Consider the following 17,538-nt stretch of genomic DNA (forward strand, 5'->3'; position numbering starts at 1 on the left):
TTTGCATTTGCAGTATGACTGGATGTCTGTGGAAAACATCACAAACGGCGCCCAGTTAGTGACGCGTTTCTCATCACCCAGCAGTGGTTGGTCTGCCAGAGAGGGTAGGCGGAGCTAAGCGGCTGCCTTTCCGGTCTCTGTGAGTGTTGCGAGTAAACTGTAATCTACTATGGCTGAACAAACAAAGAAAAGATGGATGACTACAGATACAACTTCAACAATAAAAAGAAACAAACTCGACGCTCAGATGAAGGCAAACAGTCTAAAAAGGAAAGCGACCGTCAGCGAGGAAAATCAAGAGTTACAACTGGAGCCAACCGTGGACGTCACACATGCAGCACTGTCTGGATATCTGGGAAGTGTGCTTCCGCAATTACTTAAACTCAAGTGTGGTCTCCCGTTCTTTGTCCAGCCTCGAACGTCTAGCCAGGTAATTTGTAATTTTACTCTGAACAAGAGCAGGTCTCTTGAGGTCACTGGAAGATATAAAGTGAAATCAGAGGATCTGCAACCTCTGTAAACTGTTTGGGAGATGAGCATCATGTTTTATGAAATATAGAGAAATAGGTATTATAAGTATTATTTAAATGATCCATCTGCTGTTAACTTTAGGATTTCGTTCACCAGAGGAAACAAAATACTTGCAGCAGCAACTGCTCAAAAACACAGCACAAGTGTTTGAAAGGAAATAAATTATTACGACTAAACGATCAGTTGATGTGTTGCTAATGTGTCCTAAAGTTGTCCAGACTTTTCATTCAAAAAAGGAGAAAACATGGAATCACCAACGACATTTGCAGTGATCTTCTCGCAGCTGTGGATATTTGTACAACATTTAATGGCAATCTATCCAATAGTTGCTGAGATATTCTAGTCAGACACAGGTACTGCCTTCCCTACAGCCGTGCTGCTAGCATACCAAAAAAACAACATGAGAAGGAGACAGAGATGGAGTATATGTGTGTGTTTCTCCTCTTCATCTTGTTGCAAAACAAAGCGCAGGTTGCCACGACAGCTTTTCCCTGGGAGAGCATCACACGTCAGCGCTGTCTCACGATTGGTGGGTTTTGATGCGGCGCCGAGAGCAATTTGTGCAGAAATTTCCAGGATGAGAGAGGAAACGGAGAGACAAACAGAGAGTGACGGAAATACAAGGACGGTGTGATAATGAAGATGTAAATGTGCAGTACAACGAGACAAGAGTCAGGGGAGAAGAGGCGGAGGAGTTTTATGAGCGCTGACATGCTGCGTGTGCAGGGGGAACATGCACAGACAGTCCTGTCAGTGTTCAGCTCCGCCGGCAGCCACCTGGGATTCCTGCTGAGCCTCTAAATGCAACGTTACGACACAGACGCACACAACAGCAGCTGGTTTCTAACACCAGGACGAACCAGACTGACTCACACACAGCCACAAGCAAACATTACGAGTCAGTCAGGAACAAAGGCACAAAATCCAGGACAACACACACGTACACACACACAGCGAGTCCAGCAAACACGCATCGATCTGTTTAATTAAGCGGCAACTGACAGGCAGAGGGGAGGCACTGTGTGGATGCTCAGACGTGACAATCACACAGGATGAGAGCTGATTGGCTGGGCAGGTGAAAGGTAAACAGCTGTGTAGCTTTTCCAGAGCCAAAGTGGATTATTTATTATTTTAGCAGTGGAAAAAACATTGAAACAGGAAGACAGAGGACCTCACTGTTTGTCTGTTTAGTGTAATGCGTCACTGTGTTGGTTGTAGATATCCATCTGAAGCTGAGCCGCCCAGAAAACAAAAGCTTTCACATTGATTGTATTTTGCAGTTTGAGCTTTTCTGATGCCTATCAGGGTTTGTAGGTAATTATATTTAAAGGTTATATTAGGTTATATTTGTATATTTGAAGGGCTTGTTTTGAGGAAAGCTCTGGATAACATGAACATCTTTTATGAGGTCTGACAAATAAACGAGGAATTGTTTGGTAGCCTTAAGAAAACTACTTTTTTCAAGATTTTATATATTTTTGTTTTGTTATTTTTACTTATTTATTTGGCTTTTTGCCTTTATTTACAGGACAGCTGAAGAGAGACAGGAAATGTGGGGAGCTGTGCTATCTCATGACGGCAAAACGGTTTAAAAAATTATCTTTTAAATAAAAAGAAACATTAATATATTATCTCCTTATAGATTTGATGTAGGAAATAAGTAAGCACACAGTAGTTATTGACATATCCAGCAGACACAATGCAAACATGAGCAGTCATTCGGGGCGTGTTTCTATTTACTGACATGAATCTTAAAGCTGAGCACCAGTCATGTTTTTAGAATGCTCTGCTTGAAATAAGAAACTGTGTCTGATGTGTTCTTTCTGCAAAGTATTTTTAATTAGCCGACCTCCCGAGGCATCTCCTCCTTCTCCCTCATTAAAACAACGACAGTTGCAGCTGGCTCGCGCATCCCTGAAGTGGTTGCCACAGGTTACGCATAATGATATGCGCAGCGTCACCCCGTCCATTAACGGGATTGGCTCCTTAAGTTTGTGACGCCTCAAACCTGCCAATCTGAAAACGTGTTGTTCAGCCTGTCCTTGGTGCACTGCAGTTTAAAAGCAGACAGGCCCAGCCATGGAGATGACTGCTGATGTTGTCCCTGATATGTCTTGTAGAACATGAAGAACACCACATGGAGATGTTCACAAGGTTAAACACTGGATTTCACTGGAGGGGGGCTTTAAGTCCAACATATAGTCTGCTTTTAGCCCCTCAGCTCCTCTTTAGCAGCTAAAGGCTCCGCTATGTTCAGGAGTAACTCAGAGACATTGATTAGAGTGCGTAACATTTGGTGTTTTTTGCTGCAAATTTCATGACAAAGACAGGTCCCAACTGGTCGAGTCTGCGTCAGCACTGGCCTGGCAAAAGTTCAGCGCTAAGAACAGGAGACAACGTGTCGAGCCGTTTTAAACCCATGAAATGCTTATTTTTATAACTTTACTAAGTTAAGGCAAGTTAAATCTGCGTTACCTCTTTAGTAGACGTCTTTTAATCATAATTCTGAGATTCACCGGTGTTTGTTCCCTTTAAAAAGCATTTATCCTTTATTTTTCACAATGTGCACGACGTCTGCATGAAGGGAAGATTGTACTTTTACAATATGATTCAGATAAATCCCTGTTTATTGAGAAAAAGGCTTGTTTTTATGTATAGTTATGTCATTGATCTAACAGGATGTATAACTAGGATGTAAATACGTGACTACTCTTTTCATGCTTACGCTTCATTTGTCAGTTACTGTTATATGGATAAGACACAGGAACCAGGTCACATTTACATAAGTTTCCCACAAATGGGTCAATACGAAGCACTCAGACAGACACACGCACGCACACACACACACGCAGACAGACAGACAGACAGACAGTGGGACTATTCTCGGCTTTAAACACTCAATTCACAGTTATATAGAAGAAAAATTCACACCTATTAAACTGTTTCTGTGGAAAAGTCACCTCTGCGAAGGAGAGTGACCAACTGTCTGAAGCTGTAGCTGCCAGGTGTGTGTGTGCGTGTGTGTGTGTGTGTGTGTGTGTGTGTGTGTGTGCGGGGGCCAAGCTGTTTGTGGTGAATAATAATTTGGACTTAGTCGACTTGTGTGATTTAAAGAGGAGGTGAGTCACTGCTGCTGGCGTCAGACAAAAGGATCATTCCCGGTGAAAATGTAGGTCAGCGGCGGTGGTCAACCTCTCCTCCTCTGACACCGCTGATGTAAACACACATAAACACACAGACACACACACGCACACACTTTCCGTAGGGGTTATATTTTGTAAGGGAAACGTATTGACCTACATTCATCTGCAACCGTTGCTTGAACTCTAACCCTTAAATCCTTCCTTTTGTCAGTGGGGTTTGGTCCGGATGTACAGAGCAGGATCACACTGTCCCCTCAGTGCAGACAGGAAGTAACACAAAGACATGAAATCACGCTAAACCTCTTAAAACAATAGTTATAATACAACTTAAACACCCCTCTAGATGTAGATTTTCAGCCCCACTGGGAGTTAAGAGGATCCCACTCACACATTTATTCTCAGTCTTCAGCTGAACACTCTCGTACAGAAAACAAGGAACTGTAAAAACAGAAATGGATGCTCACTGTAACTCTGTGGTCGAGTGTGTTGAGGACATACAGTAAAACACCAGATCTAGTAACACTGAAATAAGGAAGACTGAAATTCATATGAAAAGCAACAGTTTGTGAAATGTACAGACGCCAGATTATCATAGAAGGAAGGATTTTGGTCACCGCTGCTGTTTCCCCGGGCGATTGCCAGAAAGCCAAAATGTCAACTTCTACGAGACGGCCACAGACTTTGTAACTGTGAGCTTAAGTTTGCTACTTCCTGTTTTACTTTAAAAAAAACCCATTCAAAGTTTTATCTGTGATCTACAGTATATTACTGTAGCACAAGTAGAGAAGAGTTAGATTATTTATGAATGAACTAAGGTGTTTTTATATCGTATCATTAAAATGTCTAAAACCGGGGAAATCCACAATTGTATTTAAAGTCTTGTATTGTATTTTTAAATCTCTTCTTAAAACTCACCTTTATAGACTTGCTTTTATGTGATGTCATCTTCTCGGCGTCTTCTTATTGGCTATTAATTGTCTTAAGCCTCCTCACTGTCCATTTTTAAAACTCGTCTTAAAACCCTTTTTTACTCCTTGGCTTTCAACCCCGCATGAGACTCTGCTCTTGTTTTATTGTTTTATGGTTTGTTTTTATTTATTGTTTTATTGTTTTTGATTGTTTTAAAAACAATGAAACGACTATTTTAGTGTTTATTCTTGTTTTATTTCATTTTATTTTGTCTATTTGTGTTCAGCACTTTGTTTGCTATATAAATAAAGTTGAGTTGAGAAAGTTGAGAGTCTTTCTAAAAAAATGTTTATTCCACTTTATTCTTACTTTTCCATCTTTTATTGCTTTTAATTCCTTTATGTCATTTTATTGCTTCTATTACTTTAATCTCCGTTGCTTTAGTGCCTTTACTTCCTTCTATTGCTTTTATTGCTTTAGCTCTTTTATTGCTTGTGTTGCCTTCACTAGTTCTCTTATCACTTTTATCTCTCAGTTATTTTACTTCTATTTACCGTCTCCCCTTCTTCCTGCTTTGTCCCCTCGGTCTTGTGTCCGACCATGTCGTGTGGGTTCTCCTGATGGTTCTTGTGCTTTGCCTGTTTTTGCGCCGAGCTTGTTTTCTGATCTGCTGGTTTTGCGCTTGCTTCTTTTTGTGATCATTTGCTGGTTTTATGATTTGCTTGTTTTGCTTGGTTGTCAAAGCACTTTGTAAACTTTTGTTTTTAAAGGTGCTATATAAATAAAGTCATTATTATTGATTTAAGGTAACGATGCATCTCGTTTGGGCTTTTCTTCCGGGGAATCACCAGGTGATAAGCCAGAAAGTGATGATGTGTTAGCGAACATTACTTTTTAGAGAATTATAGATCATTACTATTTTGACAAAACATGAGTAAAGGTGACTAAACTTATTGTTCATAAAATGTCTGTGAAAATGATTCCTGCCTGAGTCACATCAGATTGATTTTCAGCCACAGTAGTTGTTGTTGTAAGTTTGCTAACAGTTGCTAACATTAGCCATCATTAGCTACCGGCCGCTCAAGAACGTCTGCGGCTGTAACAGTCGGCTGTAGTTGCACTGACTGAAGGGTGTTTATGACTTAAAGATTTAATCTGGAACATTTCCATGTAAATAAATGTCTGTTAAGTCACTATCTATCGCCGAATGAGGTAACACAATGGTGATTGAGCCTGTGGTGTGAGCGAGTGATTTTACTTCCTCCGATCTGCGGGAAAGTTTTATAATCTTGTATCCTTTATCTGTATATTTATAATCTTATATCCTGTTGTGTGGGGGGAACCCCGATGACAGCCGAGCACGCGCTCTGTGGATCGTCACATGGAACCAAACATTAGCCAACGGGGAAGCAAGCTGGCTGAAGAAGGAAGCACAACAACCGCAGCCATGGTCACGCCGTCTCCACCACTTCATCCACAGTTTGTTCTTCTTTCTTCAGTAAAAAGTCTAAAAACTATTATCGCTAATTCTTCCCGCCCGTCGTCCGCCATGTTTGTTTACTCTGAAGTCTTGTTTTGACAGCGAGAGATTTCACGAGATTTCCAGCTGTGCGAGTCAGACTCCTATGAATGAATCTGTTCTGAATCTATCAGTCGTCATGTGTGGGGTCTCATTTCAACATCTGTTAAGATTTTTTTAGTGTGTGCCAGCCTTTATGAATACACGAATGTGCCTCGTTAATCTCAATTTAAACCTCCTTATACGATGAAATACTCCCATTTGACACACTTTCAGAGCAAGACACCATATCTAACAATCTGTAAGTATCTTTGCCATGAAATGTGTCAAGACAATAGAGCTTTCATGTAGGTATATGACGCACACATCAACGAACACACGCACATGAATACAGATTTATGCAGAGATACCGCACAGACTCTACGGCCTTCCCCTATAACAGTACCTGTACTTACCAAACCGCAGCAGAAACATATCACTAAAATCTGTGCTCCTCCTTCCCACACACTCACAAAAACACCCAAACACAAACACAATGAATCACTCCTGCTTTCTGTGATGAAACAAACGCCTCTCATTTGTTCCAGAAACCTGTCGAGAGCTGCTGCACCTCCAAACCCATCTGACTCTCCCCTCCTCCGACCGCGGGGTGACTTTATGGCCCTCTGACCCACTTACAGTCTCTCTGCAGCCTACAGTTTCACAACTTTCACACCTCTTCTTTCTTTCTCCTACAGAGCAGATCAAACCTGTTTCCTCTCACCCTGACTACAGCCATTTAAGTGGAATCTGCAGCAACAGTGTTCCTCTGAAATAAGACAACCACACAGAGAAATAGGAAGCTGCAGGAAGACAGAAGGAGAGAAAAGAGGTAGATATAAGAGCCATGCTCTTATTAGCAAAGCTAGCATGACTGTGAGCTAATAACCAATCTCCATTTTGATCTTACTCTAAACCAGTCCAGGCTCGTTTTAAACTACGTCCAACAACTCAAAAACACTTCGCATAAAACTAATAGTACCTAAAGTTTAGCTTCATTCTTTTCTTTCAGTTTCTATTTTTCTCACTCAGTTTTTCTAGTAAGTGCACACGGTGTTTCACAAGAGCAAGATTGCAGAGCAAAATTGGACATCCGGACAAACCTTTGAGGGATAAGTGCTCTACAGCTTTTTTTTGAATTAGTCATCCTAATCTGTGATCTGATAATATCACAGAAACAGGAAGTTGGAAACAAACCGCTCAGACCTGTGCCTTAAGAGTTTACTTACTTAACTTCTATAGCGTTCACTCGCCACATAACTACCATCCCTTAAATTAGCCTTTTTTTCCCCATAAGTACTGGCGAAAATGTCCTCAGCGAACATACACAGTCCACTGACCTCGAGCTGAAACATTAAATAGATCCAAGAAATTGTAAACAGCTTCTCAGATCAGATCAGATTTGGTACATTTCATTGTCAGACCTTTAAAACAAGCAATTCAAGATGTCAGCTGAGGCCTTCAGAGCTTGTCAAGTGATTTTTTAAGACTACAAACAGATCAGAGAAATATTCGTAACACTTATTACACTGCTTATACTACACTGAAAATCATTTAAATACACCAGATGATATTATGTTAACATGAAGATGGAAACAAAAAGAAGGGAGCACAGACGAGCCGGCTGAGGATGAAACCTCAGCGGCTTAAACACAGAGCTCAGCAGTGATGGCAGGCCTGTAAACATCATGATCAGGTTTCTTACCCGCAGTCCGGCGCCGGGCACCATCGGCAGTCTGGATCGGAGGCGAGGCACCTCCGCAGCAGGAACTCCTCGTACTTCTCCAGCAGAGCCACATCATCCAAGATATCCGCCACCTGTTGGGGGGCGAGTCTCTCGGCGCACTCGGGGCAGCTGAGCTGGACTCGGCTCTCTGTGATCTCGATGCGGAGGTACTGTCGCAGGCAGCACAGGCAGGAGCGGTGGCTGCAGCCTAGCAGCTCGGGGAGCTGCTCGGGCGGCTGGCGCACCAGGCACAGGGGGCACTCCAGGAGGTTGTTCTCCCCGGAGGAAGGGGCTCCACCCAGGGACGCCTGGCTGGACGAGAGGGGCTTTGAGGGCGTGCTGGACGCGGCGTCCTGGGGCGTCGTGGCGGCTGTGGTGGTGGTGGTCGTTGGTGTAGCAGAGGCTGCGGCGGGCGCTGAGCTCAAGGCAGAAGGGAGCAGCTGTTGCTGTGTGTGGTGATGATGGGCTAAAGGGGGGGCCGCCCCTCCTCCTTTGGGGCCCCTGGTGCCCCTGGAGCCTCGCTTGCTGTGGAACAGGCTGTGAAAGGAGATGCGGCCCTGGCGTTTGCCTGCCGCACGGCACTTAGGGTTTGGGACGCCACTCACCGAGGAGTGAGGCGACTCTGAGTCCTTCTCTGATCCCATTTTTCCAAGAAGACACAAACAGGGCCGATAACTGTCCCCTGATACACGTCAATGTATCGCAGAGGGACAATCAGCTACACAAACACACACTCTGTCGCACACACAAGGGAGGACTTGTCCCTTTGTGAGAGCCAAAGTGGAATGCAAATGCTTCTCAAGTTCCTGTTAGAGAAACTTGAGTGAGTCACCTCCTCTTCTTCCTTTTATGAGAAACAAAAACGTTATCAGGAAAAGGCAGAGAGAGATAACAGAGAGGCAAAACTGAAAACGACTGAAATGAAAGCGATTGTGCAAATTCAAAGGAGAAACTGAATTCCCCTTCGGCCTTTCAAGTTCCTCTCAAACTCGGCGGTCAAAAGGTTTACAAAGAAGAAAAAATACCAAGTCTTTCATCTAGCAGGCAGATGTCGAGGTCAAACATTTCTGTGACTCTCTCTCTCTCTCTTTCTCTCTGTCAAACAAAAAGATTTCTGTCAGTCCTGCTTTAAAAAACAGAGCGGCTGAAAGATCCACGGAGCAGTTATAAATCCTCAGTTCGGGTTGATTCTCCTCGGCTGCATTCAGAGCCTCTCCTCTGCTCGCCTTCCTCTCCTTCTTGTTGAGCGCCGGTCTCTCTGAACGGTCTTTTCTGTCAGGAAGAAGAGAGCAGGAAGTCAGCACAAAGAGCATGCTCAGTATGACACACACCTCTCTTCCCCTCTCTCGCTCTCTCTCTCTCTGTCTCTCTCTCACTCTGCTTTTCTCTTCCTGAGTTTTAATTCAATCATTAACTCTTGTGACCCTGAACTGCTGATCTGTATCTGCTAATTACATTTAAACACACACGCAGACTCAGACATGCAGGAAAATGTTACATCATAGGTGTTAACTGACCATAATTAAAAGGTTAATACACGACAACATGTTTAAGCCATCTATCAAATGATGACATCATCAACCAGTCTGACCAATGGTGTGTTCATGAGAAACCAGTCTCCCTCTCTCTCTCTCTGTCTCTCTCTCTCTCTCTCTCTCTCCATCACGCTGAGCTCTTCCTCCACTTCACACTGCGCTGCTAGTGCCGTTGCCATGGTGACGCTCACTATGAGCGAGGCAAACAGCGACCCACTCTGTGACTCTACACACACACACACACACAGCCATGACCACGGTTAAACATATACCAGTACATGAATAAACAATTATATGCATGTAAATATACACTCCTTAAATGCACACACACACGCGCACACAAGTATACACACATACTTATATATACTAAGAAATACACACATATCTAAATGCACAGGCATACGAAACACACCCACTTAAAACAACACGTTAATACCTGTAATTGAACACACAATTGTCAGCAACGCGACTAGACACACACACATCCTTACATGTGCACACACACACTGCTGAAGCTGTGGAAAGCTGTAATTATGCATGCACATTTACTCATACACACACATGCACATTTGGCCGCGCAGTGGTGCAGGAATACACACTCATTCAAACTGCACAAACCTGCTCATACACACAAACAACACACTCGCACACAGAATCACAGAAGTGATTTTTTGCAAAGGGCATCGGTTTAGCTCAGCGGTTAAATCGGCGGACATATGCAGAAGCTGTCGTCCTCGATGCGGCGGTTCAACTCCCGCCCTCCGCCCTTTGCCACATGACATCCCAACTCTCTTCCCCTGTTTCTGACACGATCTGCTCGCCTCAAAATAAATAAATAAAAAATAGACAAAACACACAAAAACATGTTCAAACTTCAAGCACACACACTCCAGAGAAGTGTAGACTAAGACTCACACTCATAAGAAGTCAAGTTCAAACCTGTTAATAGAAACACACAAGCTAACAATAATCATCTAAATAAACACACACACACACACACAGGTTTAATATGTGTGCAAACATACGCACATCTCTGAACAAACAGAAAGATGTGGAAAGGGATGATTATGTATGCACAATTACACTTACACACAGAAGCACATTTTGCCTGAGTAACATGGGTAAATAACCAAGCAGCGATACGTGTCCATTTTGCACACAAACGCCAACCAGTTAACCAGCTCAAACCTCAGACACACACACACACACACACACACACACACACTTCATTTACACACACATGTAAACTACATAAAAACACACATATATTCACTCACATAGACACGTTCAAACTTCTTAATAAAAAACACAAGCTGAAAATCATCAGCCACACACACGCACACACACACAGACACACACAAACAAACACACACACACACACACATCTCTGAACAAAAACACACAAGTGCAAAGTAAAGTTTGTAAAGTATGCACAATTACACACGGGTAAATGAATACACACAGATACATGTCCGTATTGCACAAACATGCTCACACATACACACAAAAGCATGTTATAATTGTATGGAAATTACTACACATAAAAATACACACAGACATATAACATAAGAAAGACTTGCTAACCTCAGACACACAAAAATATACACGCAGACTCCACTAACAATCATAAATACACTCACAGGGGTGTTCAAAGCTGAAAATCATCAGACACACACACACACACACAAAAACACACACACACTCGCACCATATGTGTGCACACACACGCAGATCTCTGAACAAACACACAGATGTGGAAAGGGATAATTATCCATGCACGATTACACACATGCACATTTTGCCAAAGTGAATGAACACACACGGATACATGTCCCAATTGCACAGACATGCACACACATACACAACACACACACACACACACACACACACACACACACACACACACACACACACACAAAAGCATATATATATATTACAGAAAGGTGAACACACTTTTAAAACACAGACACACAAAAAAAAAAGATTTAACACATATAACTCAGCCACACACACACACACTCCATACACTGACAAGTATACACTCATACTTACACACATATGTCTATTGTTTATTATACATGGAAATATACTCTCACACATACACATGGTGAAAATCATCAGCTACATATACACACACACACACACACACACACACATAAGCTGGAAAGTGATAGCCACACACTCACACGTGTGCCTGATAATTACATCCTGTGTTCCCACTACGATTACAGGCTGTGTGAGCTGTGTTAAGGAACGTGTGTGAAGCTTTCCTGTGTTATAAGTTACATGTTGTGTGTTAAGTCTACACGGCTACTTTGGGTCATTGTGAGTTTAAAATTCATCCGAAGGATTAAATGCTTTAAAGGTTGAAAAAACAGTCTCACGAGTCATTTCTGACATTATTTCAAAAAAGAGAAATTAAAATAAATCAACTGAATTAAAAGAGATTTAAAAATCAAACATTTTCCTGGTTTCGTCTCTCTGACCAACAAAACACTGACCGGCCTCCTGTTCACAAATCTGATTATAGCTGAAGTCTAAAGGCCACACACACACACACACACACACAAGCAAACACACATACACGGGTAGTGTTGACTCAGCAAACGTCAGGCCATTCAGGAAATTGTGATCCCGTCTGTGCGTTTGTCTGGGGAGTCTTATGATGATTGACAGGTTAGCTGACCAATCAGTGAGGAGCAGGCAGACAGGGTGGGCTTCAGTCTGAACAGTCACAGTTATAATTTCCAGGTCATAACAGAAGCAGAACAAACATTATTTTGGTGTGTTTGTGGTCTATTCCAATGTGCTTTAATCAATATACAGTGCTTTAATGACTACAATTTAAAAATGTCTGTCGTCTGCGCCCCCTAGTGGTAGTATCATGAAAAGCAGTGTCGGCAAAGTTATTCAGATCCTTCACTAAGTAAAAGTACTTTTGTTATTTTGGTCAAAGCCATCTTGTTGCTTGTTGTTGTTTTTTAAGGCCAGAAGTGACCATGTTTGGAGAAGAGGATGGAGCTGGAGAGCAGCAAGGAGTTAGCAAACACTAAGTTATCAGCTAATGCTAGCACAAGCTTGGTTAGTAAGGCGCTAATCTCCATTTACAGATTCTACATAGAAATGGGGTGTGGATTTTAAGGAACGGCAAGTGTTCTGGTTTCCATTTGAAGTATGCTTGTCGTCCGAGTAGTATTGGCCAATCACGTATCAGCCGGCTGTGGCTGATCTGACGATGATTTCTCTTCTTATCAGTCTCTATAAACAGACACCTGCATGCTAACAGCTAACAATCTGTTCTAGATCTAAAATTCAACTTGAGATAAATTCCCCTGATGCCGTGACAGGAAAGCCGTTCAGCATTCAGATTTCCCGACTTCCTTGAATGTATCAGATATGATCGACCTGACCTCCGTTCAACAAATGAGCATTAAAAGTAGATTTCTTCTCCTCTTGAGGACAGACCTGAGAAAGCTTCATTTTGACCTTTTACTAATCTGCATGATGTTAACATTTCGACAAAGGTAAGACCCGCTAATCAAAGTCAATCACAAGAAAAACAGGGTTTTTTTCTGTAAACAATGCAGCACGTGGAGGAAGGAAGAAGTCTAGACTTGAAGTCGTTTATCGCCAACCATTGGCTACTCGACCGGCATGTTCCCAGAGGCTATGTTGTCGTCAGACCAAAACTGATGGTATCCGAGATTGGTAAGGCGCAAGCGTAATTCAGATAACCTCTGCAAGTATCTGGGATGCTAGCAAAGTTTTGGCCAGCAAAAAAATAGGCTTAAAAAATGTATCTATTAAATAGATGCACAGGAATTTAGTCTTTAGTACACAGATAGTTGAACAAGGCATTTCTCAGGTTGCGTCCTGTCGATCACAGGTAGCCACGCCCTAAAGCATCCCCTGCTTTATCGACATTTTTACTCTTAATGGGAGCAGAATTTACTTAATGTACATCATGCTGTAATAAAGACAACTCAAAACTAGAGACTGAGACCATAAAACTATCAGGGAAATGTTTACTGAGGTAATAAATCAAGTGAGAATTATGCAAGCAGTTGAGTCGCCCCCTGCTGGCCATTAGAAAGAATGCAGGTTTAAGGCACTTCTGCATTCCAGGAGGCTACATCCACTTCTTACATACAGTCTTTGATTAACATGCATGCATTTGCCGTCTAAGAAGCCTCTATCCCTCTTGTTGGTTAACTTAATTCTCCTAAACAGTTCATTATGAAACAAAGAAGAGACACCAGAAAGTAGAAACTCTCTGTCGTGCTTGATACCAGATGTGAGTTATTGATAACCTACACTTCAGTGCGAACATGTAGCAGGAAGAGGAAGGAAAAAACACTTCAGAGCCTCAGTCACAAATCAATAAAGGAGGAGGATTTCCACAGTTAAACAGAAAATGGTGAAACCGTTTTACACACAACTTCACTCTATACCAACACATACTCATACATCCATCCATCGGTTGCCATGGCAGCCAGCACTCGCCTTCCTCTCAGGGTCAAACTGGGTCTCCTCTGAAATGTGTGTAAGTGTATAAAAAGCCCGCAGCTCCTAAATATACCCTCCCACAGGCCGAGTGTGTAATAGCCCTCTCCTCTGCTGCACCCTGAGCATCACACGCACGCATGCACACACACACACAGTCACAGATGGCAGCTTGTGTGTTTGTGTGTGTTTGTGATAGAGCCCTGAGCGCTCAATGCTTTGTGGGATTAGATGTTTGATTTCGACACCATTTTAGAAACTTGAACAGCAGATCTGTGCTTGTGTGTGCTTGTATGCTTGTGTGTGTGTGTGAACAGCTTTCATCCTTGTACCACACAGGACTCCCATTTGGCCCAGTGATCCTTGTACTGGAATCAAACTGGTGAAACCTTTCTTTGTGCGTCAATTCTCTGATGTTGCTTCCCAACAACAAGTTACCTGATGAACAAACACCTTTTTCTCTCTCGCAGACGTCTCTGATAGCGGCCCACAAACACACACATACACACACATACACAGTCCTCCACAAACTTGCTTTTGTTTGTTTTCAGAGAACGTGGAGGCGAGATTCTCGAGTAGCGCTGAAAAGATTTCCTGCTTTTCCGAGGAGCTCCCATCAAAGGACGGGAGATCAGACGGAGCCGATTTCTTCTTCTTGTGTCGGATCTCTTCACACTCGTCTCTCACATTTCTAATTGAACACTCACTTCTGATTTCCTGTTGTAGTTTGATTATTTTCTCATAGGAATCCCAGGGGGACTTTCACTAAAGCACTGGGCAGCTTTTTATCCTGCAGAAATTAAACAACAACAAACCATCAACTGCCAAGCTAGCGCTCTGTGTTTCTGTGCTCTGGTTCTTTTCTATGCTTTGCAGCGCAATTTAGAGACACCAGCGCTAACAGCCTCACAAAATTAGAATGAAAATTATGAGCACTTTAAAGGGATAGTTCAGGTTTTTTTTAAGTGGGGTTGTATGAGGTACTTATAAAATTATACATAGAGTAAAGTCATAGATAGATAGATAGATAGATAGATAGACAGACACGGCGGGAGCTACTGCAACAGGCTGCCACCTAACACAGCGCCAACTTGGTTTTTAGAGTGGCTAAAATACGTGCTTCTCATGACCCCGTCTACAGCAGTACATAGCTTAGCTTCCATGTTGGCACTCTGGCCAGCTTTCTCAAACGAAGGCCGGGCTGACCGTTATCTACTGTATGTAATATACTCACTATTGATAAGTTCATTTATTCATTTATATATTTATTACGCTGCTTTGTTAAATACTTGATTTTGATTGGTTAATCATGGCATTCCGAGGTCTGCTATTTCTTCATAGCAGACCGTTGCTATGAAGAACAGACCATTGATTATGAAGAACAGACCATTGCTATGAAGAACAGACTGTTGCTATGGAGAACAGACCGATGCCATGAAGAACAGACCATTGATTATGAAGAACAGACCGTTGCAAAAAGAAATGTTGGGGTTCCACTCCGCTATAACAACCTGCTCACTATACATTACAAACAACCCCACTGCAAAAAACCCAAACTGTCCCTTTAAGAGAGTGAAACAAAGTACTTATAAGAGGTGTCATTCCTCAACCTTTTATGCACCTGACACTATTTAAGTTTTGATTTCTCTTCGTTTTCTTGTGAAAGCTCTCCTTTGTTTACATCTGTCATTTGGAAAATTGCAAAAATATGTCGAAGGAACAAAAGTGAATCAAATTCAGACATTTGTAGAGAAATTATGTCAGTGTTCCTGTTAGATAACAAGAGATTTGATTTGTTCTGTAAAGACGTTCACATGTTCACAAAATGTGAACCGATGATTAAATAATGATGCTTATGCTCTCAGTGTGTGTGTGTGTGTGTGTGTGTGTGTGTGCGTGTGTGTGTGTGTGTGTGGTAGTTTGGCAGATCGGTCTGAACAGCCTGAGAACTTCACAATCTGGACCTGATTTGTTATCAACATGCTCACACACACTTTGTACCACACTTGTCCTCCTACTCCACTGCTGCTCAATTCAGCTATCACACACACACACACACACACACACGCACACAGTAAAACCTCCTCTTCTCACACTCTCGCTGCACCGACAAAGCCTCTCTCTCTTTCTTCTTCTATGGTTTCACTTGTTGTTTCAGTCTTTGATTCCTTTTCTTTCCTCTGCTCTCTTTTTTTCGGGCTGCCCTCGTGCAGTACATCATCTTTTTCTCTCCTACTTCTTTTAACATCAAGGCTTCAGGAAACTCACATCAGTGGAGGAATCCTCCGACGTTTACCTCAATAAAAGTAGTAATACTGCAGGGAAAAATACTCTGTTGCAAGTCATGCATTCATAATGTTACTGCATGTTTTTATAGTATAAGTAGAAATGCATCAATGCGTTCATCACTTTAATGTTGCAGCTGCTAAAGTTGGAGCTAATTTTAACTACATTACATACTCTTAAGTAGCTTGTAAATCTTCCCCTTGTGTTTAACAAAGTCTAATCTTATGTTATAAGCCTATAATTATACTTTTTTTATATTAATCTCTATTCAATGAGTATCTGAAGTTTTTATTTGTAGTAGAGGAGAAATATATAGCAGTAATACATGAAAAAATTGCGGGTTTGTTACTTAATTAAATGTAGAACATGATGTTTTTGTTTTGAGCTTGGCAGACCGAAAGTTCAATAAAAACATCCTGACGTTCATGATCGTGTGCATGACTCTGTGCTCTGTGGTTTGGAGATAAACGTTATGCAACCGCTCACAGAGATCCAGATTATTAAACTGGTGACTGAAGACGTCAGAGCTGCTGTCATCTGGTCCGTGTGAACGCCATGATGCACAGATTATCTTGTGTTAGAACTCCAGTTCTCAGACTGGTTCTCAGGACAGAGAAGCTGCTCTGTGTTCTCAGAAACAAACTTAGTAATAACAGGTTATATTTAAGTAGTTACAGATTACAAATCAAACACATCTTTACTAACATGTGACTCAGAGGCTACTTTAACTTTTCACTCCACTTTATTTATGTGACTGCTGTAGTTTTACACACCATGTGATGAAATTATAGAATATGATGGATTATTTTATATTACATAAAACAATAAACCATCCATCCATTATCTATACCGCTCATTCTGTTCAGGGTTGGCTGGGGTTGCTGGAGCCGATCCCAGCTGTCATTTGGCGAGAGGCGGGGTCACACCCTGGACTGATCTCCAGTCAATCACAGGGCTGACACACAGAGACCGACAACCTTTCACACTCACACTCACACCTACGGGCAATTTAGAGTCAGCGATGAACCTAATGAGCATGTCTTTGGACTGTGGGAGGCAGCCGGAGTACCCGGAGGGAACACACACATGCACGGTGAGAACATGCAAACTCTTGCAGTTAAGTGTCTCAATTGACAAAATAATAAAAGATGAGTTTTCATGATGGGCATCTCATTAGGTTGCCTCCATATGGAGGTGTCCGGGTGCTTCCAACTGGGAGGAGACCCCTGGGTGGACCCAGAGCTTGCTGGCGGGATTATATATCCCACCTGGCCCGAGAACACCTCGGGATCCTCCAGGAGGAGCTGGATAGCGTTGCTATGGAGAGGGACGTCTGGGCGAACTTGC

General features: G+C 42.3%; 1 protein-coding gene across 1 annotated transcript in view; it reads right to left on the reverse strand.

Annotated features, from left to right (window-relative positions):
* rnf19b (ring finger protein 19B) overlaps window positions 1–17,538 on the reverse strand; it is a 44,775-nt gene that overhangs the window by 15,569 nt on the left and 11,668 nt on the right. The window contains exon 2 of the mRNA XM_069681238.1: window positions 7,847–9,139. Within this exon, the coding sequence (XP_069537339.1) occupies window positions 7,847–8,511 (665 nt within the window). The 5' untranslated portion in view covers window positions 8,512–9,139. The remainder of the gene's footprint in view (window positions 1–7,846; window positions 9,140–17,538) is intronic.

Source organism: Semicossyphus pulcher, unplaced genomic scaffold (assembly GCF_022749685.1).
Source record: "Semicossyphus pulcher isolate SPU_LCO1_2020_fin unplaced genomic scaffold, fSemPul1.0.p SCAF_5, whole genome shotgun sequence".
In the NCBI taxonomy this organism is placed as follows: Eukaryota; Metazoa; Chordata; class Actinopteri; order Labriformes; family Labridae; genus Semicossyphus; species Semicossyphus pulcher.